Below are 25,312 nucleotides of genomic sequence, written 5' to 3'. Positions count from 1 at the left end.
ATTTGGAGAAGTCGAAGCAAGCGTTACGGCTCACTAAGTTGATAAACGACTCCGGTGACTGGACCAGTGGGTCAACGATCGCCGATTCAAGTCGACGATGTACTCGATCGCGGCAGCGATGAGATTAAAATACTCTATTTTCTCAAGAGACTTCAATGGCAAGCGGTGAAAGCCAGCGGTGAAGTCATCACCACGAACTGTAACCACGAGCCTTGAACGTGGAAAGAGACTTCCAGTACATGTCGAAATTGGGTTGTGAAGAGTTTAGGGTTTGGGCGCACAACAACCTGATGCGCCGAGAGCCATTGAAAGCCGTCGTCGACATCCAACCCGAATGGAACATGCTCGACTAGATTCCCTTCTCCACCTTCTGTTCTTGTTCTTATGTTTCTAATGTGTTCTTATTTTTTTAAAATTTTTAACTCATATTTTTTCTTTTGTTAAACTTGAAAAATAAATATTTTAAAGTATAATCTGATGTGGCAGGCTACAGTAATCTGATGTGGCATGCTATAGTAAATTTTTAATAATATTTTAATCCTTCTGTTTGCCACCTCAGCTATTTCTGTCTGTTGATAAACGAAAATGACGAAAATAACACGCGTTAATTGGTTTGGGGACTAAAAGTGATGAAATAAAAATATAGAGACCAAAATAAAAATCAAACTAAAATGTAAAGATTAAAAATGTATTTACGCCTTAAAAAAAAAAAAAAAAAAAAAAAAGTATGAGCTGAGAGTTTCAGAAAAGGTGGGCAGAGAGAGTCACACTCACGTAGCGTCAAATTTTTTTTATTATAAGTTTGTCAAGAGTGGATCGTCACAAGACTCACAAGTCACAACACGAGTTAACTATACTACTCAGCTGTAGCATCATAGATGGGGTGCACATGTTTGAGAAATATATATATATAAAAAGGACATTTTATTTTTCCTCTGAATTCGTGCCGTGAACTTCTTCTACTTGAGGGAGGAGGTTCTGCAAAATCTTAAGGTTTCTGTCCCTCTGAACCTTTTTTTTTTTATGTCTACTTAATTGTATCCAACAAGCCACCCAATGGTAGAAAATCCGCCGAAATGGGGTCTCTTCTTTTTGTTTCTTCGTATTTTTGGTGCAGAGAATGTTACGTTGTTTCAGATACACATAGTAGCAATTCGAAATTCAATTACTTTTATGATCTGATTGTGTATATCTGTAATAAGTGAAAAAAAAATACAAGATTGCTTTACTCTAACATGCTGTCAAATAACTACAGTTCATCTTACACTCTCATCCGCATCCCATGTGTCTCACTTTTCGGTAACCAATAAAACTGTTTTTATTCTTTATTTTTACACTTTATTCAGTACTAAATTTGTGCACATAGAGTTTTTTACGTGAATATCAATTACTAACTCAAAGCTTGCCTTTATTTATGGTTCTAACGGTGTAGTATAATAGAGGAAGAGAGAAATGGCTGCGACTGGTTCAACATCAGGGCAGCCACAGTTCATTGCCAGCACTGGAAATAGGAGTTTTTCAAATGCGCCGCTGATTGAGAACCCAGATGCTGATAGGATTGCTGTTCCTGATGTGAGTTTAATTATGTTCCTTGTCAAATATTTAGTTATATGTTTGTTTTCTGCATAATTTATTTGGATAAAGTATTGCTAGCTGAATATTGATTAACGCTCTACTTTCTGTTTCTGTTTCTTTTTTTCTTTTTAAAAATGTTTTTTGTTGGGTGAATTTATATTATAAGATTGCATAGAATCTAGAAAGATATCTTAAGCACATGTTTTGTTGGAAGTTTTTGAACATATCCTTATGAGAGAAAGACCGAGATGAATGAATATGGTTAAGTGTTTGAAAGTTACTCTTCCGTTAGACGTCTTTATGGACAAATGCGTCCTTAGTGACTAGGATGGATATCTTCTATTTGAAAAACTAGCAGTTTACCTAGTCAATCCCTCAGGTCCAAAATTAATTTTGGTCTACTATGAATTTTGGTGTCATTTAGATGACTAATTGCATGAAAGGAGAAAAGGGGTTGGGTAGAGGCAATGGAGGGCAATAAGCGTGTGTTAACTGTGAAAGATATGCTGTCACTTCTAAGATGAGAATGGTTTTGGGAAAGGGTGGGATGAAACCTAAAATTATGTCAAAGATTAAAGTTAATACAGCTAGGAGTTGATTATGACACCCTCAGTCAATTGTCAATTTTGTCTTTTTGGTTCAAATGCTAGGGATGGAATTCAAAGTTCCATCTGATATTACTACTTGAATTAACCTCATTGCTCAAAAAATCTGAGATCATGGTGATGGTCTTGATGGAAGGATAGGGAATTTCTTTGGTAAAACAGAAAAAAGAGATCATTTTATTTTTCTTGTATTACAAGATAGATTGGTGACATCAACAGGGGGCATATTTCAATTCTTGATACAGATAATTTTGATTCCTAGAAACAGAACACCTATCTGGCCAAACAAAGAATAAAAATTATATCCTTTTAAGGACTAAGAAAGAAAATAAATTATGGAAACCAACCCCCCCCCCCCCTTCTAGAAAAAATCATGCCAACAAGCCCTGCTATATGCACATGATATATGTTTTGCATGCTACAGATTTATCTTTTTAAGTTTGTTGCATCACTTAGGTTGGTTCAATGATTGTGATGATTGCTTATTTTAGGCTGTTCAAGACGCAATAGCAAGCAGAAGATACCAGTGTACAGGAGTTGAAATGCTATAGTGAACAAACACATAATGTAGTACTTCATTGGAGTTCCTTTTGTATGTGGACCATGTGGTAATTAATGCACAAATGGCATGTTCAAAAATACACTTAAATGGGTTAATGACTTTTTTATTCTATAAATGGAATTTGCTTCCCCAAAACATTGTTGTTCTTTTGTAAATGTTGATTGTAAGACAACATTAAGTGCCATAATTCTTGGTTTGAGCAAAATGTGCCTCAAGTGCCATTGACTCTCAGATTTGCATGAATTGTGCCAGCTGACATACTTTTCTACTTTTTCCTCTCTTTTTGAAGGTCTGTTTTTTTGCATCTCCTGCTTAATGATAAGACGTGATCTCTTGTCGATGGTATTAAATTTTTTAGAAAATTGATTGATTCATGGCCATTTATGTTATCTTTTTATTTTTTGTAGAGGACAAGTTGGAAAAACTTATTTGCATACATGGGCCCAGGGTTTCTAGTTTCTATTGCATATATTGATCCTGGAAATTGTAAGATTGTGTGTATATATATATTTCCTTTTGTGCCCACATAAATCATGTGTTTACTAACATATATACCATCTTTTATCTTACTCTTAACTCACAGTTGAAACGGATCTACAAGCAGGAGCACAATACAAGTATGGGGTGCGTATTTCATTTTTTAATACAAGCTTTTTCTTTGGTATTCAATAGAAGATAGCATTCTTAAAGAAGAAAGTAATCTTACGCAATGACATTTGTTAGAAGTCAAATGCCAACTGCATACGAATCTTTCAAAATTTGCAACCTTGGCAATGTCATACATTAACAATGGCAAGTATGACAGCTATCTTGTTATAGGAAATTTTTTCTACATCTCTAATTAATTTTCATTTAGATGGACCTGTGTATAATTGGTTCCATGCATCTAGAGTTTCTTTACATGTACCCTTGTGCAAATCATAGTATCTCATTGGGTCTTGGCCTGCCTGTTTTATAGAATACACTCTTAGAGCTTTACTTGCAATTTTTTTTGGGTAAAATCCATAGCATATACTTTTCATTCGGGAGCTCTCTCTATTTTCAATTAATTATTTATTTACTATTACAATGCTATTTTTTTTTTTTAGTTACTTTGGATCATATTAGTGGCTTCTTGTGCTGCTCTCATTATTCAATCCCTAGCAGCCAATCTGGGGGTTGTCACAGGCAAGTGATTTGTGAAGCTACACTTTATTATATATATTATTCCAATGTATTCATACTTAACTGCAAATCTGCTCTCCTTCTCTCAATGCTGTTTTGCAATTTTAGGAAAGCATTTAGCAGAGCATTGTAGAAATGAATATAATAAGGTCCCAAACTTCATACTATGGGTTCTTGCCGAAGTTGCTATTGTTGCATGTGACATTCCTGAAGGTAAGGTACTACTTATTGCATGAAAATTACTACAGTATATGAAATATATAATGCTATTAATTTATACTGTATTAAACGGCTAATTCTGAATGTTCTACAGCTTTAGCTAACTAATTTAAAACTTCCACTAATTCAAGAATCTCCACATACCTGTGTGTGTGTCTGTGTGCATTATGTAAACACCCCCCCGCCCTCCTGTGCATTCCCACTCAGTGGGAATGTCAGATTATAATAATTCAAAGTGGTAATCATGTTCCCATGAAAAATGAGAATGTGATACCCATGAGAATCTTGTTGAGATTCTTTGAACCAGATGCCACCTTAAGACCATCACCTTGGCATCTTTATATAAACTTGTCACAAATGGACATGCTCAACCTTCTTTAGTTAATACATAAACAATTTTAATGTACAGCTAATTGACTAGGCCACAAGAATAGGTCCATTTTTTTTCTTTTTTTCTATTAGGTATTTATGGTTGATGTGACTCGTGAAGCTCGATAAAGAGTAAAGTTATTACAGTTTTGTTGAATGACTGAAGAGGGTAAAGCAATTGATGGGAAGTTCTAAGATTACCTAATAGTTATTCCTAACATTAAATATTCGCTTGCCTGAATCTTAGTTGAAGCACTCTTTTAACTCTAGATGGTCAGATTAAAGGGTTAGCTTTGTCTGAGACCACAAGTACTAGCCTCATTTTATTCTTTAGGTTGATAAGATGAGTAGGGAGATGGGAATAGAATTTTGGGATGAATGCATGGGAAATATATTGGTGGTAAGTTTTAGTGGGACTAAGGTGGGTAGTGTTGTTGCAACAAAGATCATTTGTTTCACAAGATGAGTGCAATTTTGTTCAAATTGGCTTATCAAAGAAAAAATATGTTCAAAATGAGGTTTTGTCAAAGTTGATAAATCTTTAAAATGGACAAAAAGAAAATGGGTTGAGCTAGAGAGATTGGAAGATGGAATAGCTTTTGATTTAAATTGGAGACTTGACTTCCAATACCCTAGAATAGAGAAACAAGATATATGACATTGACCCTAAAGAGTTGGTTGAAGATCATGCAAATTTCCCTCTAAAGCATACTTTCATGTATGGCTCTTGGGATAGTCCTTTTGCCTTGTTGACCATTGAAACACAGCTCAAGTAAGTCTGGCATGGAGTCTTTTCCATTTGTATACAAGCTCTCACCTGATCTGCTTATTTATGTCATGATGATTTATCTTTTATTCCTAGTATGCGTTTGGCATGAATTATTTTTGTCAACTTATCTTACTATTCAGCTTTTTTTTGCTACTATTTATGGGTCCCACTGCACTTTTTGGTACTATTCATGAGTCCCTCTGTATTATTTCAGCTAATTTTTACCTGTATTTATAGTACTTTCAGCAAAAAGTTTTCAGTTTCAGCAAAATAAGCAGATTCTAAACGTACTTCTAATCTAATTTTTGTGTGAAATTTCCTGCTTTTATCTAATTAATACTTCATTTTGATTGTCCAAATTTATTTGATTCATACTCTCTCCTTTATGTTGCAGTGATTGGTACAGCTTTTGCATTGAATATGCTCTTCAGTATTCCTTTATGGTGTGGTGTTCTTCTGACAGGGCTTAGTACATTGATTCTTCTAGCATTACAGCAATACGGGGTATCTTGATATGCTTTTCAATAGTCTATATGCTTCCTACTATCTATAAAGGTTTTATTTTTTGGATCAGATTTAAGAAGAGTAATAACTATATCTCTTATGCTTATGACCCAAAGAGATATATGTTAACAACAATACGTTGATACAGATAACTTTTAAATAAATAAAAAAACTCATGCCGTGTGATAATATTTTTCATTTTTTTCATTGCTTACAGGTTAGGAAACTTGAATTCTTGATTGCATTTCTTGTATTAACAATTGCTGCATGCTTTTTTGCCGAGCTCGGATATGCAAAGCCTGCCGCTACTGAAGTTGTAAATGGTCTCTTTGTTCCTAATCTCAAAGGAAATGGTGCTACTGGCCTTGCAATTTCACTCCTTGGTGCGATGGTTATGCCGTAGGTTTCTTATGCCTTCCAAAAGTTATACATTATTTCTTGCCCCCCACCCTTTTTTATTTTGTGTACTTTGCTGCAGGCACAATCTCTTCCTCCATTCAGCATTGGTGCTTTCTAGGAAGATACCACAATCTGTTCAAGGCATCAAAGTAAAAATTCTCTCTTTAGCAGACCAGTTTTGAACTTTATTCTTCTTCTCTCTTTGTGTCTGTTCCCATCAAAACTAGACGACAAATCTTGAAGATTTTGGTATTTAGTCTTGTTTTCCCCCAAACTCTTCACTGTATGCATCATTTGTTTCCTGAAAAGAGTATTCTGGAAATACGGTCGAGCAGCAACTAATGGCATAAAATTTCACAGGAGGCTTGCAGATTCTATCTAATAGAAAGTGCCTTTGCACTAATGGTGGCTTTCCTCATTAATATATCCATTATTTCTGTAAGTGGCGCAGTTTGTAATTCCTCACATTTGAGTGCTGAAGATCAAAACAGCTGTGGGAACTTGGACTTGAACAAGGCCTCTTTTTTATTAGAAGTACGTGGTTGCCAAATTTACAAATGTTCCAATCATTGTTTTCTGTTTTGGCAAAACAAATGCTAATATTTTATGCAGTTCTTAATTTATTTCACATTGTTTACTGAATGTGATAATCATCCAAATGCTTTCTGGTTGTGGTTTTATTATTTTTTACAGAATGTCTTAGGTAGTTGGAGTTCGAAACTTTTTGCAATTGCTTTGCTGGCATCGGGTCAGAGTTCTACTATAACAGGGACATATGCAGGGCAATATGTTATGCAGGTATCCTGCTAATTGATTGTGTGTGTTTCTGCAGGTCTGAGCATTTTTTTAGTATTTCTTTTTTCCAAAGAACATTATCAATTTTCTACCATTAAAAAAAAAAAAAAAAACACTTAACTTTCTCATAGTTGAAAATTTGAAGTTAAAATATAATGTTATTGTCTTAACTAGCCTTATTTCTTAGCGTTAAAGGATATAAATTAATGGGAAAGGTAAGAAAGTAACAAGTGTCTAATGGTCCACTTGATCATGTGCATTGCTCATGACCTTTGGACACATGTAGCTTTCTTTTTGCTGCCACATAACCCATTGCATACAAATATCAAAATCTTTCCCTAAATCAATTCCTAATAAGTGCCGTTGGTTTCCTGTCATTAGATTGAATAAGTTGACAAATTAGTTCTATAGCTAATGATCCTCTTGCATAATTTAGTTACTTTAGGCTATGGATTTTTTCTTTGCAGATGACATCCTGATTTGTAATTGATAATTTATATTCTTATATGATAAACTTATCAAGTTATAAATTAAGAATTAATGCCTGAATTTTTTTTTGATAAGTAAGAAAAGTCTGTATAGATGAAGCCACTGTGCAAAAAAACACAAGGGGACACAAAGTACAAAGATAAAAAAAAGAAAAAAAAGAAAAAAAAGAAGAAGAAATAGAAAAGAAAGTTAAATACAAAGGAAAAGACAACTAATAAACAAAGGGAGGGATTCACTAGATGTGATCAAACAGAGAACCACTAAAAGAAGCAAGCATCTGGTCTTCCGAATTATTCACATCTTCAAATGTCCACCTATTACGCTTCCTCCATATACACCACATAAAGCACAATAGAACTAAATTCCAAATGTCCGATGAATGTTTCTCCAACCAATTCCACTAGCCAAAAAGAATATCTAGTACCATTCTTGCAAAGACCCAGGAAATTACAAAAGATGTAAGGACAAAACCCCATAACTGATGAGCCTTCTCATGATGAAGCACTAAATGATCTGTAATCTCCCTACAACAGGTACACATGACACACCAGTCAGCAAAAGCAAGACCTTTACCTCGTAAATTGTCACTCGTGAGAATTTTATCCCAAGTGGTAGTCTGAACAAGTTAAACTCGCTGAGGGGCCTTAACTCTCCAAATACCTTTCCAAGGGATGACATTGGAGAGGGAGCCTTACAGCTTATTAAAATGCGAACGGATATCAAATTCTCCATTCTTCTTTAATTTCCACCTCATGTGATCCCCAATTTAAGTTAAAAGTATATTGGATTCCAAAATATGAAGGAAATCCACCACTAATCCAATTCCCAGTCATTCAGATCTCGAATGAAACAAACATTCCAAGTCCTCTTCTTCCCCACCCCCTGTCTTGTCAGTGAAGCTACATAAGCCTCTTTATTAATGGAAATTTCATATGAAACCGGTGAAGTCACTTGAAGAGGTTGATCCCCACTCCAACTATCTTGCCAAAATCTCACTTTATTCTCCACCTCAATCTCAAGCCAAGTATTTTGGCAAAATGCCTCCCAACCCATACAACTGTCTCTCCACAAACCACAACCATGTACACCCCTACCCAATTTAGAGGTCCATCCCCCCATGCTTCTCCAAACTTCATAACCCTCCTCCAAAGTCTTGTCTCCTCAAACCCAAAACTCCATAGCCATTTCCCTAATAAGACTTTATTGAATGTAGTTAGCTTCCTTATTTCCAAACCACCATTAGCCTTATGGGGGAAAAATTATCCCATCTTACCAAAAGTTACTTGGACTCACCCCATACCTCCCCAAAGAAAGTCTCTTTGCATCTTCTCAATCTTTTTAGCCATATGAGTAGGAATGGTGAAAAGCGATAAATAATAGGTAGGAAGACTGGATAACGTACTTAAGCAACGTCAATCTACTACCTTTGGACAGATATAGCCTTTTCCACCCTGCCAATTTTCTCTCAAATATCTCAAAGATAGGATTCCAAATAGAAGTATACTTATGAGAAGCACCCAAAGGCATGCCTAGATAAGACATAGGCGAAGTCCCAACCTTACATCCCAAAATCTCTACCAAAGCATGCACATTATCAACCTTTGCAATAGGAACCATTTCACTTTTAAGCATATTAACCTTCAAGCTGGTCATAGCTTGAAAACGTAGTAGTAGCATCTATATATGGAGGATCGGCTCCACATTTGCATCACAGAAAAAAATTGTATCGTCTACAAATTAAAGATGTGAAACACATATCCCATCACCCCGCCTACCATCCCATGGGAAACAATAACAATAACCTCAAAGAGGCAACACTGGCTCCAAAGAGCAAACAATAACACTGGCTTCGAAAAGCAAACAATAACACTGGCTTCGAAGGGCAAACAATAATACTGCACCGCACCACAATAAAACTACTTTGGCCAAATACCAACACTTAACCTTGTGTTGGCAAAGGTTGCAGAGTGTCTAGCTAACCATTTGAAAACATTCTTATTTTACAGTATTGTAAATACATATTATAAAACATCATATAATGAGTACTTTCTCAAAAATTAGTTTTTGAGTCATTCTTAACATATATAGTTTCAAAGAAACATACAAGAATAATAAAATTCAGGTATGTATAAAGCATTGACAATGATATAGGATTTTGAAACTTTACTTTTGCAAATATGCATATATATAAAAATATGCACGTCTTGAGAGACATCATGTTCTGAAGTTCACTTACCTCTAGTCGCTAAACCAAACTTGACTTCAACTATCTAAAACATTGTCAACTAGAACCTAAATAAGGACAATACGACTCAATGAGAATGGACACACTAGGCAGTAATGAAAATATAAATTTCACTCTTAAAATTTATATCTCACAACTTAGTCCGAAACTGCAACTAAATTAAGGCGCAATTGTTTTATCAAGTACTCCAAAAATCATTACCTAGTAAACAATTCCAATGAGTCAAATAACCTTGTGTAATTACCTATGTTGTTTAGAAACACTCCCGGTAGAAGTTGACTTCCAAGAAAATACATGCTTGTAGTTCATAATCAATCCGATATATATACTATAGCAACCATTGAGATCTCTACCCGTAAGAAGACTTCGTAATCTATCACATGTACAAACAAAAGTTTTAATAAGTTGAAACAATATTCTAGATCACAAGGGTCATGAACTCAGCACTACTATAACAATCTAACTGTGAAGGTGAGTAAACTCTGGAACTAAAATGCTTATCACGTATCCATGAGTTCAGATGAAATATTCATAAGAGAAATCTCGAAACTTTCGTGCAAATCTATCAGATTACAACTAGCTTCATAGCCCTTAATCTTGCAGTCTCTCTCTCTTCAACGCAAGAAACCCTAAGACTCCACTTTTGAGCTTTTACATTTTATCTCTGTAATTAATTTTATAACTGGACCACGTCTTTCAATTCAACTATCCCATGCATCAATCTTTTATTTATTTTCTTTGTAGTGATCATAAAATAAAAAATAATATCACCTTCAAAACAAATCAAATAATTCATCAATTCCACTCTAGAAACAATTAAATTAAATTTAAGTGAGGCGGGTGTTACAAATTCTATATGGGGGAGTTAACTTGAAGTTGAGGGCTGAATTTAGAATTTTAATAATCTGTGGGTCCATTAGTAGGGACTTGTGGGTTTTATACAGTTTAATTTTTATTTTAGTTTATTTGTCAAGATTATGTGTTGCTGGGACTTTTGACAAGCTTATATAAGCTTTGTATTGGGAGTCTTATTATCATTGGCGTTGAGTAAAAAGTTTTGATGGTTGGCTTTTGTGTTCCTCTCAAACCCTAGAAATGCGATACTTTCTTTTACTAAGGAATCTACTAGTGTGATGCTAGCAATTATTTCATGTTTAAATAGAGCGCATGTATACAGTATACACTTTTCCCTTCCCTACCTTAATTGAGTTACATTATCGTTGTACTGATTATTATGCCTGGTTCATGTTTTTATTCTTGTAGGGATTTCTTGATTTAAGGCTTAAGCCATGGATTCGGAACCTTTTGACACGTTCCTTGGCTATAGTCCCTAGTTTAATTGTTGCTCTTATTGGTGGCTCGGCTGGGGCTGGAAAGTTAATCATCATTGCTTCGGTAAGATATTTTTTCCCGTCATTTCTCTTTTACTTCCAAAGTTTTGGGATCAATCATTCTAATCTGAATTTTTGTTTTTGTGAAGAAGGTTAGTAAGGCTGTATTATTCAAAATCTTTAAAGTCTGACAAACAACAATTATAAATATCTGGGGGAACATACTCCATTTAGACCAACAATGGAAAAGAATGTCTTGCTCTTCTGGCTAAAGCATGTGCCAAAGCATTACCTTGCCTACGTGTATGAGAGAGAAAAATAAAGGACTAGCATTAGACAAAATGACCTTAATCAAATGACCATACGAAGAGTGTTGCAACCCTCTATGTCATAGTGCGTTGATGAATTATTTTCACTAAAAAATTGCATTGATACCTTAACAAATAACTGTAAACCAAGTTAAATTCCCATTTTAGCCTCCTTGGATTAAACCTAAACCAAATGCACTTTAACAAAATTCCAAACCCCAAAACTCTGACTGTAACAAGCCAAACCCTCTTCCACCCAAACACACTGTTGCCACCACAAGCCTCCGCTACTAGTGTGGCTCTCTCTCTCTAGCTAAGTCCATTTCTCACTTGATGAAAAGAAAAAGAAAAGTTTTTGTTGATAGTTTTTTTTTTTAAATCATTTGTAAATAAAAATTCTGGAGACTCAGTTGGATGAAGACATCAATTGGGTGATTGTGCTGAGATCATTGCAGTTACAATAGTTGCTGGATTTGATTTCATTCTTCATGATCAAACTGGGCTACTGATAGCATTCCTGTTGCTAATGCAGCAGAGGGCTGCTTCAACTGTTGGATAGCAATAGCTAAAATTTTAATTGTGTTGTATCATTAGTGTATTCTTGCTAGATAGAAGTAGAGTTTGCATTCTAGAGAGTAAAATAGAAATAGAAAAATCCATACAGAATAGAAGGAACAGCAAAGAGAGAGAGGAGAATAGTAAAAACAAACAGCAACAAAAAAAAAAGAGAGAAGAAAAGCAAAAATAAAAACCAAAGAGACCAAAAAAGCAAAATAGAATACTTATAAAAAACAAAAGAAAAAAAATCCGGAATAGAGAAAAAAAGGGTTTGAGTGAAGGATAAAATGGACAATTTTCAATTTTTAAGTGAATATTAAAAGAGAATTTCAATTGGAAAGTGAGGGTAAAAACATAAATATATCAATTTCCGTTGGTGGATTTGATGGAGTTAAGATGTAGGGCAGGTGACTGTAGCTTTTTTTGAAAGATAAGAGAGGTTTGTGTTCAATCAAATATTAGGAGGGAGATCATGTAATTTGAGCAAAGCTCAAGAGAGGTTAGTGCAATTTTCCCTTATTTTCACATGGAAATTATTGACCTTTTCGTTCATATGGTATATTGAGTGTTCGAAAGACTAAAATTTGTGTTTGTAATAAAATAGATTTTCTAAATTACTAGAGTTGATTTGCTTAGATTTCTTTCTTATTAGTTTTAAATGCATAAGTTATGCTTCTAACTGGTACTGCATATTTCTATATTCCTAGTTAATGATGGTTATTCTATTGTTGATTCTTGTGCCATAATTGATTTAGTCTATTTTCAGGGAGTACTTTCACATCTCTAAAATTTTGAATTACTTGTTTATTTTACTGTGTTTTAGTTTTATCTTATGGTCCCCTGGGTTTACCCAGGGCAGTTCTGATACAGGACATGGTAGGAGAATAGTGATAAAAGACAAAACAAAAGGGAACAAAACAAAAGGGAACAACAGAACAAACCCTAGGCTTCATCACCTAGAATCTGCCTGCAAGCCCTAGGCATCACAACCTAAGGACATTTCGCATCACCACAAAACAAAGAGAACAAAAGAGGAGACATATTCTGAACTTATCATAATAATTCTTATTCAAAATTACCTGCTTTCACAATTATAAGAACACTAGTTTAATAGGCTTAGTAATAACACTAATATGGAAATTGCCTAATCAAATCCCTTTAAAACCCTCAACATTAAAAACCAAATTCAAAATTCAAATTTAGAATCAAATTCTTAAATGAATATGTTGCTCCCTTCATCAAGTTCGGCACCCCAACATTTCATTTATTTGAACCTTTATTTACACACTGGAATTCCTTACTCTCAACTTTATGCTTTCAAGTTTTTCTTCTTTCACATATTTCACTGATAGTCCCACATTTCTGGTTAAAAATGAGATTCTGAGTTTGCAAATCATCATGTCATTCACAAGTTAATTTATGTTTTTGTTTCCATATCTAGTTTCTGCTGCAAGCTTACTCTGATGTTATGTTGTCAGATGATTTTGTCATTTGAGCTCCCTTTTGCTCTTATTCCACTTCTCAAGTTCACCAGCAGTAAGACCAAGATGGGGGAACATGCAAACTCTACCTTGGTAAGATTTTGTATGAGTGGCAACGTATGTTGCATAACCCTTACACAATTGATCAAGCATAAGGTTGTAGATATTTGATTTGTTTCTTAAATTGGCGAGACTATTAAGTGTATCCTTGCATTGGATTTTCTGATCCTGAAGCTATACAAGCAAATGAATTCACATGTTAGACAATAAATCTGCACATAATTCTGTTTATTATTAATTCTAAGAATTTTCTTATATTTACTCATCAAATAAAATAGTATGTTAGCCGGTCTGCAACTAATAATCAACAAGTGCTAGTGGAAACTTCAACCCTTTTTGAGTATCTTTCAAGTAGTTCTCTTGCTGGCCAGTATTAGAAACTGGGTGTAGTATATCCTTTACCATAGATAATGCATGCATTGATTTCTGACCAAAGTGTCTTATCAAGGAAAAAAAGTCTTTTTTTATAGCCAACATGGAAAAAAATTCTACTAATTAAATTTTTCCACTCATTTTTTAGCCATAAGATATGTATAATAATGAGAAAGTGCGACACTGTTCCAATACTAGAATATAATCACAAGGGCAGTGCTGATGTTTTTGCACCTTATCTGTAATTGTTCATTAATTTGTTCTATCTCCTATTGCAGATTTCAGTTGCCACATGGATCATTGGTTCCCTGATTATGACAATAAATATATACTATCTGATAACTGGTTTCATCAAGTTGATTCTTCATAGCCACTTGAAACTTGTGGCAGCTGTGTTTCTTGGAATATTTGGGTTTTCCAGTATGGCAGTATATTTGGCTGGAATCCTATATTTGGTTTTCCGCATAAACAAGGAGGCTACACACCTTTTGGCATTAACAACACCTGGAAGTAGGCAAATGACTAATGAATCGGAAAGTCTACCAAGAGAAGATATAGCGAGCATGCAGTTACCTCCGAGAAGAGATACAGTAGATCTTGACTGATGATTAGTTGGGTAAGCTCAATTACGAAGGCAGAAAGTCTAGGACACGTAGTTTATAGTTCAAGGTATACAATGTTGCTAACATCTAGAGATGGAAACTATGTTCAAATAAAGTTTATAATAAATTTGACTTTTTTCTTAATTTTTTTTTCATGTTTAAAAATGGGAATTTCGGCTTTTTAGGGCTTAAATTGGGTACATAGACTACTTGATATTCTCACCAAGTTCAATCATCCATATACAAAAAACGAAATCACTCCTAGTACACACAAGTATAAACTGTGTAGGGTTAAAGCTTAAAAAAAATTGTTGAAACCCAAAAGAAAAAAGAAAAAATAAGAAGAAAAGTTGAAAGAGCATGCTATTTGGATTTGATTTGGAAAGTGATGCTCATGATCCATTTGATGAGTAAAAATAGCAAAAGATCTATACTACAATCTCAAGGAAAAGCATGCATGTAGAGATTGTAATCCAAGTGAAAGAAGAAACAGAACATCTACTTGATCCAAGTAGAGATGGTGACCCAGTGTTGATGCCTATTTTAGACAAAGGGCCCAACAGCAGAAGAAGCCCAACAATAGAGAATATGAGAAAGGGAAAACGGTGAAGGAATAAGGAAACAAGTCCAATAGGCTGAAATGACATGACTGATGGCTAGTAGGTCCACAATAATAAAAAGAGGTAAAGAAGGAGTAAATGAGCCGAGGAAGCCAAGAAATGAAATAGTAAGCCCATGAGAATAATAGTAGGTAAAGAGGAAGTAAATGGGTCGGGGAAGCCTGGGAACTGAATTAGTAAACTCATTAGGTTGGCTTAAGGGCTAATAAGCTCGAAAAATAATAAGAGGTAAAGATGTGATAATTGGGCTGAGGAAACCTAAAGAATCTAGCAAAAAACCCATGGGAGTAAAAGAGGTAAAGTAGAAGTAAAAGAGCCGAGGAAATCCAAGGAATGAAGTAGTGAAAGGGGTTGGCACAATAGGAATATTGGGCAACAAAGCTCAAAAGTGATAAGGATGTGGAAAATGGGCCGAGAAAGCCTTGAGCAAAAGATTGATGAAAAAGTAGGTTGGCATGGCAGGAGCATCGGCCCACAAACCCACCGGGCAACAAGAAATAAAAAGAGAGGTAAAGGTATAGCAGGCATGACGAAGTGATATGGCAGGATCAGTAGCCAAAAGGCCAACGGTCATAGAAAAAAAAATGATGGACTTGGCAAGAAGATGAAGGATTTTGTCCAAGCAACACCCAGTCCAAAAAGGGGTAAAAGGAAGAGAAAATGAGCCCAAGAAGCCCACAAATCCATTATGCCACAAAAGATAAACACCAACTAGCACGTATAACAGAATCAAACAAACATGGAGGCAGCAGAAATGGTGTGAAGGCTAGAAAAAAACAATTTTAGACATAGTGGAGCATGCACAAAGAGGCACGACACCACCTACTTGTACCTAGTCAATACATGGGAGGTGGGCCACGTGTCAAGACTTTCAGAGGGTGTGGTTTAGTGGTGGGGAGAAAAAATGGTCTATTTAGGGGTTTGCACTCAATCTTCTTTGGGAGAGACATCCTACTGGGATGACATCTCACCTAAAAGAAGTAAGTATGGGCTAAGACCACTTAATGCATGCCATGGAGGTAGGTGGTGAGAAAGCTTAATCCTTGTCCAGATGAGTGAAGTGAAAATGGAGAGGTATGAAACAAGACAAGCAATTTTGTCTGGGAATGGAGAGTGGTGCAACCAAAGAACTCTGAGCAGAAGTAGTGGCTGGACAGCCGGTAGGCCAGTGGGCAATCTTGGAAGGACACCCATAATGAGCCAAAAGAAGTTGGTAGGCAAAAATCATAAATATACCATGGTAGATAGTATAAAAAGGGGTAGCTGTGAATAGTAAAAAATGGAGGAAGGAGGAACGAAAGGAAAGAGAGGTAAAAAAGAAAGAAAATAAAGAATAGGGAAAAAGAAAGAACGCACAGAAAAACCAGAGAGATATAAGTGGTGGGAATAGAGGCATGCATCAATAAACCACATTTTCCTCTCCCTCTTGATAGACCTACTCTTTGAGGGATTGGGAATTGAAACTTAAATCATTTAGGTCATTTTTCCAAAGTGCATAACTTCTATGGCAGAAGCCTTCCTTGAGGTTACCCACATTGGAGATTAACTCCTTTCTTGGGCTCGCTTCTACTGAAAAGCTAAGCCTATTTATCTGGCAGACAAGTTTCTTTTTGCTATTTATGCTTACTGGAGGATTAGTTTACTGTTCAGTTATTAAGTTGTTTGCTATGGTGTTATTTCCATTGTTTGTTTTATCCATACCACTTCGCGAAGCTACCAAAGGAGCTATGACAAATTTCATCAAAGAAAACATAATTGTTCGATTTGGGGTACCTCACAAAATCATAAGTGACAATGGCACCCTTTGTCAACAGAGAATTGAAGAAGATGCTAGAATTCTACTAAGTAAAGCATCACCGGTCATCGCCTTATTACCCGCAAGGGAATGTGCAAGCAGAAGCAACCAACAAAACCCTCATTAAGATCATCAGCAAAATGAGTCAAGAATACAGGGGAGGTTGGGTGACGCATCTGCCAGATGCACTATGAGCTTATCAAAGTTCACCCAAGTCTGCCATAGGATTTTCTTTCTTCTCCTTAGTATATGGGTTAGAAGTGGTGAGCTTGGCAGAAGTAATGATACCATCTTTGAGGGTTATGCAGATGCGAAAGATAGAAATGGAGAAGGAAGTCTTTTTAGTGGAAAGATGTGAAGACTTGGAAGGATGGATGAGAAAAGAGAGGAAGCCTAAGAGCGCTATCGCAGGTACAGGCAAATGATGACTGAAGCTTATGATATGACAATTAAAGAAAGAATGTTTACGAAAAGACAACTCGTGTTAAGGACAGCAGACAATGTCAAACGAGGTATGGCAGAACCATCTAAATTCTCACCAAAATGGGAAGGACCCTTTGTGGTAAGGGAAGCATATGCAAGTGGTTATTATGGCTTAGCCTAGATGGATGAAAAAGATTTGATTGACCCCATTAGTGGCAAGTGGTTGAAACGCTATTATGTGTAGAGAAACATTATGTAATCGTTCCTTTGCTTCTTCTTTTTTTCATTTTCTCCAAGTGACCACCCTTGCAAGGGATATGGTGTCATAAGAACGTATTGTAGCGTGTTTTACTTGTAACTCATGTTTAAAAAAGCAAAAGCAAAAAATAATGAAGATCATGCATGAAATAGTAGTAGAAATATATTGTATCATAAATCATAATAGCTGTAGTAGATGTAGCATAATAGATTACAAACTCAAAATGTATAAGTCATATCAGACTTATCAAAATAAGTCATAAGTGCTAAAGAAATAAAGTGTATTGTGGAGATAGGGGGGAAAGAAATAAACACAAGAGAGGGAAATAAAGCTACATCATCATAAGGGATAAATGTCTAAGTAATCAAAGACCTAAAATAAGGGTCTAATCCTCGAAGCGGTTGGAGCCAGTAACACCGGAAAGAAGACACTCATAACGTGCCTATAAGTCTGTCACCTCTGTTTTCAAACTCTTGATGCGAGTGTCAATAGCGTCCATAGCAGGCTGGACCTTCCTCATGAAGAGGGCTCAGGAAATCTCTCGTAAATGATCTAGCAAAAACTCCACAGCAAACCCCACTCGATCAACTCTTGAACTGCAGCCCTCCACTGCAAGATCCTCTCAGCAGAAATTGTGCTGATAAAGTTTTGCTCATGTCGTTCATCGCACACCCCAACTTGAGGAAGTGCTCCCTTATAGAACGACCAAAGGGGAATCCCTACATGAAATCTCCACTGCTGCTGTAAACCGCCTCGAGATGTGTAACACACTCTTCAGGTACCCAAAAGCCATGGAAATCAACATAAGGAGATTCGGCATCCCAAAAGTCTACTGGGTCAAGGCATTGATCTCAACCTGGTCAAAACGGGTGAAGAAGGAAGCGGCCTCACTCACAGGATCAAAAATGATGGCATAACTGCTACTAATCTCAAACCAAGAGGTCGGAGCCACCTCTACAGGAGATGAACCTGAAAGAAAACACAAGGCATAGCATGAGCTCGTAAGGAGTAAATGAAGGAAAGAGACGAATGCAATGATGAGAGTTTTAATTAAAGACGGTATAAGGGTAAGGAAATTACTAGGACCAGCAAGAGTGGGGGTTGCGGGTGCTACAGAAACAGGGGTTGTAGGCATTGTGGGATTTGCTATAGCCTTGGACTCCTCGTCCGTGATTGCAAGGTAAGAATAACATGCGGAGTAAATAAAGGGATATGTTGAGAAATGGCAGGAAGAGAAGAAAAAGAAAACTTAGTAGAACTAAAGGACACATACCCATGGTCTCAACCTCCTACTCATCACCATCACTATCCTCGTCTGAATCAAAAACACGTGTCTTCACGACGGGTTCATCCTTGGAGTCCTCAAAGACCTCCTCTGACCACTCATCGGAAGACAAGTCTACATTAGACCCTCGGGCGGCAGAACTAGGGATAGAAGATAGGGTGATCACCAAGGAAGAGCCATCCTTCACGGTCTGGGAGAGGGAAATGAAAGGATTGCTGGTAGATATGATAGGAGGAGTAGCAGAAGAGGTAATCTTAGTTTGGGACACCCCTACAGGAGTAACTCCCTTTTGAGGAGTGAAGGTCTCGGCTGGAGTAGGAGCGGATCCCCTAACAACAACCCTCTCAGCTTAGGTACTCTCTTTGGAAAAAATAGGCTCGGATAGAGGATTGGAGCTTCGGTAGGAGCTCCCTGTGCAGCAACAGTGGAGGCAGAAGCCATGGCCTCAAATACAACATTTGCTCTTTCAATGAAGCCCTTCATAGGTGTACCAACAGTAGCAAGAGTCTCCTCTCTCGTAGGATGATAAATAGAAATGGGCTCAGGATCAACCTAAGGAAAGGATGTTGAAGTAGGAAAGGAGATAAACAAGCATGCAAACAAAAAAAAGAAAAAAAAAAGAGAGAAAGTATATAACAACATGTGACAATGATCAAGAATGGAGATGCATGCACAAATAAGGGGAGAGGAATATACCTTATACTCGGGCTCGTCGAGCAGTATAGGGTGAGTGGCTAAAGTATCCTTCTTGGACTTAAACTGCCAACAGAGGAGAAAAATATGTGTACAAAGTTAGCTGCAGGAAAGCCCAGTAGATAATTAAAGTAATGGAAGAATAAAGTTTAGAAATAACATACTCTTCTCTCGCCAGTGGCAAATGGGACTAGTGGAAATGTCTTCTTCTTGCTTCCATGAGCTTTGCTAGAAGGAGGTGCATTCACGGATGGCTTTGGTGCGGAAGGCTTAGGCTTGCCTACAGTAGAACACCTGCTAGAATTGGTATGAGCAGAAGGAGTGGGATAGCTCTTAAGAACTATATTGCTGGTAGGGGAGGTCTCCCTTACATAGGACGATGTCAGAGCAAGTCTCAGAAGAGTCATCACCTCTCTTGGCGCACTTAGTGGTCCAAGACACCAAGCCCTTCTTTGTAGGCGTAGGAAAGTTCACCACCTTCACTTTCACCTTCTTTTCCCAACTCGAAGGAAACTCACCAGCATACAAGTACTACCTCTTCTCCTTCTCCTACCACTCAAATATAGTAGACTTACTCTGCTTCCTATCATACGCCACCACAGACTTGGTGGGAAGCAACAATCGTGGGTTCACAGAAATGATGGCATGCAGGCCCTCAATGGGGACAAGAGAAAACCCATGGCCACCCAACAACTCCTAGCCAAAAGGGATCATCATGGCTTGCTAGTACTCGTGCATCTAAGCAGTGCAAAGGCCTTCTATCTAGGAATTTGGAATGGTGACAGTTGTGAAGTGCCTACTCCAAAACTCAAAGGCACAAGGGTGCAAGAAAGGGCAAGCCGAAGTAGTAGACTCCAAGATAGTAGTGAAGTCATCGGGTATGTCCTAATCAAGCCCAAATTGCCTCCTTACTATGTTGGCAGAATAATAACATAACAGATGCCCTCATCAGCCAGATAAGGCAACCACCTAACATTGGTGGCAGCCAAATATGTAATCCCCCCCTCATCGAAAGCAGTCAACAGGATGGTGGTCCTGGCAGTGGCCATGAAAGGGCTTATAATCGAATTAGCACAAGTAAATCCACTGCCCAAATCCTTATAAGCTCTCCATGAAAAGCCAACTCCCTTATCAAAGAACTCCACAACAGGATGCCCAAATGGCCTCAACCCAACCCAACGATAAGCTAACGGAAAATTAGAAACAAAACAACCACAAAAAATGGTAATTACCCTCAAATAAGACTGGTACTTCTCGTTACTATAGTGGATTGACTTGCACTTAGCTAAATGCCTGGTACAATGCGCACACAATAGATACTGCAATATGGTACTGTGGGTAGAAGTAGTAACTATATGGTAGGAACCTGTCTGCCTCTCATCACTCTGCCAAGTATCCAACTATACGTACAGATGACCTAGAAACATAGGGGTCAATGACAAACTCACCCCAACAGAAATCTTTACGGCTAACCGAAACTAAAAGGGGTTTTACAATATAATGAGGATGTGAACCAAATATGAACTTACAAAGTAAAAACCCGACGAAGGCGACACAACGGAGGGCTGTAGAAGCCTTCGAGAAAGCTCCAACCCAGCAAGACAACTTCGCATTCCACTCATCCCTTTCTTCAACTTAGCCTCCATAGCCTTCTCCTCGGCTGAAAGCTCAATGTCATTTTGGGTCCATATCACCAAGAATGGGTAGCAATAGTTGATTGGCCACATCCTCTAGGGTCATGGTGATCTCGTCGCAAGAAAGGAAAAAGGTATGAGTGGCGCTATACCATTTTTAATGCTCATCTTTGATGAAAGGCCCAACAGCAGAAGAAGCCCAACAATAGAGAATGTGAGAAGGGGGAAACGAGAAAGAAATAAGGAAACAAGCCCAGTAGGCTGAAATGACAAGATTGATGGCCAGTAGGCAAAAAGAATAAAAAGAGGTAAAGAATGAGTAAATGAACTGAGAAAGCCCAATGAATGAAGTAATAAGCCCATGAGAATAATAAGAGATAAAGAGTAAGTAAACGGGTTGGGGAAGCCCAGGAAATGAATTAGTAAACTCATTGGGTGGGCTTTAGGGCCAATAAGCTGGAAAAGTAATAAGAGGTAAATATATGGTAATTGGAAAGAGGAAACCCAAAGAATATAGCAAAAATCCCATGGGAGTAAAAAAGAAGTAAACGGACCGAGTTAGCCCTTTGAATGAAGTAGTGAAATGGGCGGGCACAGCAAGAATGTTGGCTAACAAAGCCAAAAATAGGTAAAGATGTGGAAAATGGGTCGAGGAAGCCTTGAGCAAAAGATTGATAAAAAAAACGGGCTGGCATGGCAGGAGAATCAGCCCGCAAGCCCATTGGGTAACAAGAAATAAAAAAAGAGACGTAAAGCTATAGCATGCATGACAAAGTAATATGGTAGGATCAGTAGCTAAAAGGCCCATGGTCATAGAAAAGAAAATGATGGGCTCGGCGGTAGGAAGATGAAGGCTTTTTTCCAAGCAACATTCAGTCTAAGAATGGGTAAAAGGTAGTGAACATGAGCCTAAGAAGCCCACACATCCTTCATGCCATAAAAGATAAACACCAACTAGCACGTACACTAGAATCAAACAAACATGGAGGCAGCAGAAATGGCATGAAGGCTAGAAAGAAACAAATTCAGACAGAGCGGAGCATGCACAAAGGGTCAGTGCATCACCTACTTTTACCCAGCCAACACATGAGAGTTGGGCCACGAGTCAAGGCTTTTAGAGGGTGTGGTTTGGCAGTGGGGAGAAAAAGGGGTCTATTCTGGGGTTCCTACTCAAGCTTCTTTAGGAGAGACAGGCTAGGACCACTTGATACGTGCCGTAGAGGTAGGTGGTGAGAAAGCTTAATCTTTATCCAGATGAGTGAAGTGAAAAATAGAAAGATAAGAAACAAGACAAGCAATTTTGTCGAGGAATGGAGAGTGGTACAACCAACATAGTCTGAGTAGAGGTAGTGGTTGGGCAGCTGGTAAGCCAGTGAGCAGTCTTGGAAGGACGCCCATAAGAAGCCAAAAGAAGTAGAGGGGCAAAAATGGTAAATTTCACTGTGGCAGATGGTATAAAAAGGGGTAGCTGTGAACAGTAAAAGCGGAGAGGAAGGGGAAGTGAAAGGAAGGAGAGGTAAAAAGAAAGAAACGAAAGAATAGAAAGAAAGAACACACAAAAAAACCAGAGGGATACAAGTGATAGGAATAGATGTATGCATCAATATACCACATTTTTCTATCTCTCTTGATAGACCCACTCTTTGAGGGATTGAGAATCAAAGCTTAAATCATTTAGGTCAATTTTCCAAAATGTGTATCTTCTATTGCAGAAGTCTTCCTTGAGGTTACCCACGTTGGAGATTGGCTCCCTCCTTGGGCTCGCTTCTACTGAAAAGCTAAGGCTACTTTTTTATTAGACAAGTTTTCTTTTTGCTATTTGTGCTTACTGGATGATTAATTTTCTATTCGTTATTAAGTTGTTTACTGTAGTGTTATTTCCATTTGTTGTTTTATTCCGCTGTAACTTTATTAGCTACCTTACTTCTTGGTGTTAGTCTCATTCATTTCGTTAAGTATTTTAGTTATTCTGCTATTTTAGCCGTCAAAAGAAGAATTGTATTAATGAAGCGGAGGTTGTGTTTCAGAATAATTGCTAAATTGGGAAATTCGAAAACACAAGTTTGTACATGATAGAAAAGGAAACAAGGCAGAGTCCACTATTTAGAAAACCCTCGAAAAAAAAATTACATAAGCATTCACATATGAATTATAGGTAGGGGTGTTCACCAAATCGCATAAACTGCACAAACCACAAAAACCGCATCAAAACCACCCACAAAATGGCATAACCGCACCACACCGCAAGTAATAGTGCACCGCACTGCACCATGCGGTTTTACAATAAAAAAACAACACAAACCGCACCGCACCGCACCACACCGCATGGTGCAGTGCGGTTTGCGGTTTTACAATAAAAAAACAGCACAAACCGCACCGCACCCTCTATATATCAATATATTTAATTATTTTTAAAATTAAATATATTATTAATAGTTTAATAACCCTAGTTTTCAACCAAAAAAAAAGTTTAATAATCCTAGCAAGTGTTGATTAGGAAAGTCAGCCCAAAATAAAGAAATATTAGCTCAATAGTTTAAAACTTGGACCAAAATAAAGGGAAAAATTAGTTTTGAACCAGGTAGAAAAAACTCAAAATTTAAAAAATATACCAACTTCAAATCATTCAAACCGCATCTTATACACCGCACCACATATGTGATCTCAAAAATGAGGTGCGATGCGGTTATGGTTTTGGCTAAACTTTAAACCGTACCGCACCACACCGCACCGCATATGTGACCGCAAAAATAAGGTGCGGTGCAGTTATGGTTTTAGCTAAACCGCACCGCAATGTGCGGTGCTAAAAATGGCCCAAAACCGCACCACACCGCACCGCAAACACCCCTAATTACAAGAGCAATCCATATGCTTAGGGGGCTGAATGTTGATGCTCATTTTTGACAAAAGGCCCAACAGCAGAAGAAGCCCAGCAATAGAGAAGGTGAGAAAGGGAGAGCTGTAAAGGAATAAGAAAATAAGCACAGTCGGCTGAAATGATAGGATTGATGGCCAACAAGCCCACAAGAATAAAAAGAGGTAAAGAATGAGAAAATGGGATGAAGAAGCCAAAAGAATAAAGTAGTAAGCTCATGGGAATAATAAGAGGTAAAGAGGAAGTAAATGGGTTGAGGAAGCTCGGAAAATGAATTAGTAAACTCGTTGGGTTGGTTTAAGGGCCAATAAGTCTGAAAAGTAATAAGATGTAAAGATGTAAAGATGTGGTAATTTGGCTGAGAAAGCCCAAAGAATCTAGCAAAAAGCCCATGAAAGTAAAAAAGGTAAAGAAGAAGTAAAAGGGCCGAGGAAGCGCGAGGAATGAAGTAGTGAAATGGGTTGGCACAGTAGGAATGTTGGCCAACAATGCCCAAAAGTGGTAAAGATTTGGAAAATGGGCCGAGGAAGCCCTGAGCAAAAGATTGATGAAAAAGTGGGCTGGCATGGCAGGAGAATTAGCACGCAAGCCCACGGGATAAGAAGAAATAAAAATAGAGGTAAAGTTATAGTAGGCACGATGAAGTGATATGGCAGGATTAGTAGCCAAAAAGCACACGATCATAGAAAAAAAAAAAAAGGATGGGCTCGACAAGTTTGATGAAGGCTTTTGTCCAAGAAGGGGTAAAAGCCAGAGAGCATGAGCCAAGAAGCCCACACATCCTTCACGCCACAAAAGATAAACACCAACTAGCACGTATAGCAGAAAAAAACAAACGTAGAGGCAACAAAAATTGTGTGAAGGCCAAAGAGAAACAAATTCAGACGGAGTGAAGCATGCACAAAGGGCCAAGGCACCACCTATTTGTACCTAGCTAACATATGGGAGGTGAGTCATGGGTCAAGGCTTTCAGAGGGTGTGGTTTGATAGTGGCGTAAAAAAGGGGTCTATTCTAGGGTTCCCGCTCAAGTTTCTTTGGGAGAGACTTCTTGCTGGGATGACATCTCACCCAAAAGAGGTAAGTATGAGCTAAAACCACTTGATGCATGCCATAGAGGTAGGTAGTGAGATAGCTTAATCCTTATTTGGATGAGTGAAGTGAAAAATTGACAGAGGTAAGAAACAAGACAAGCAATTTTGTCTGGGAATGGAAAGTGGTGCAATTGACATACTCTGAGTAGAGGTAGTGGTTGGGAAGCCGGCGGGTGCATGTGATCAGATTGATGATTGTTTGAGTGCAGTACAACAAAAGATGACTCCA

At 37.5% G+C, this 25,312-nt stretch overlaps 1 protein-coding gene across 2 annotated transcripts; it reads left to right on the top strand.

The window, feature by feature from the left end:
* Positions 1–855: 855 nt before the first annotated feature.
* On the top strand, positions 856–14,551 carry LOC142611364 (metal transporter Nramp1-like). Of its 2 annotated transcripts, none has more exons than XM_075783476.1 (14): positions 856–993; positions 1,433–1,572; positions 3,150–3,228; positions 3,326–3,366; positions 3,831–3,909; positions 4,015–4,119; positions 5,727–5,767; positions 5,985–6,166; positions 6,246–6,315; positions 6,527–6,700; positions 6,860–6,964; positions 10,959–11,090; positions 13,371–13,466; positions 14,084–14,551. In XM_075783476.1, the coding sequence occupies exons 2-14, from the start codon at positions 1,453–1,455 to the stop codon at positions 14,408–14,410; spliced, it is 1,551 nt and encodes a 516-aa protein (XP_075639591.1). In that variant the 5' UTR covers positions 856–993; positions 1,433–1,452; the 3' UTR covers positions 14,411–14,551. The 2 variants fall into 2 exon arrangements, with proteins under 2 accessions (XP_075639591.1, XP_075639590.1); XM_075783475.1 differs by having other exon boundaries at positions 5,658–5,767.
* Positions 14,552–25,312: the final 10,761 nt, after the last annotated feature.

Source organism: Castanea sativa, chromosome 9, assembly GCF_040712315.1.
Source record: "Castanea sativa cultivar Marrone di Chiusa Pesio chromosome 9, ASM4071231v1".
Classification (NCBI taxonomy): Eukaryota; Viridiplantae; Streptophyta; class Magnoliopsida; order Fagales; family Fagaceae; genus Castanea; species Castanea sativa.
This window is presented reverse-complemented; position numbering and strand designations above follow the sequence as displayed.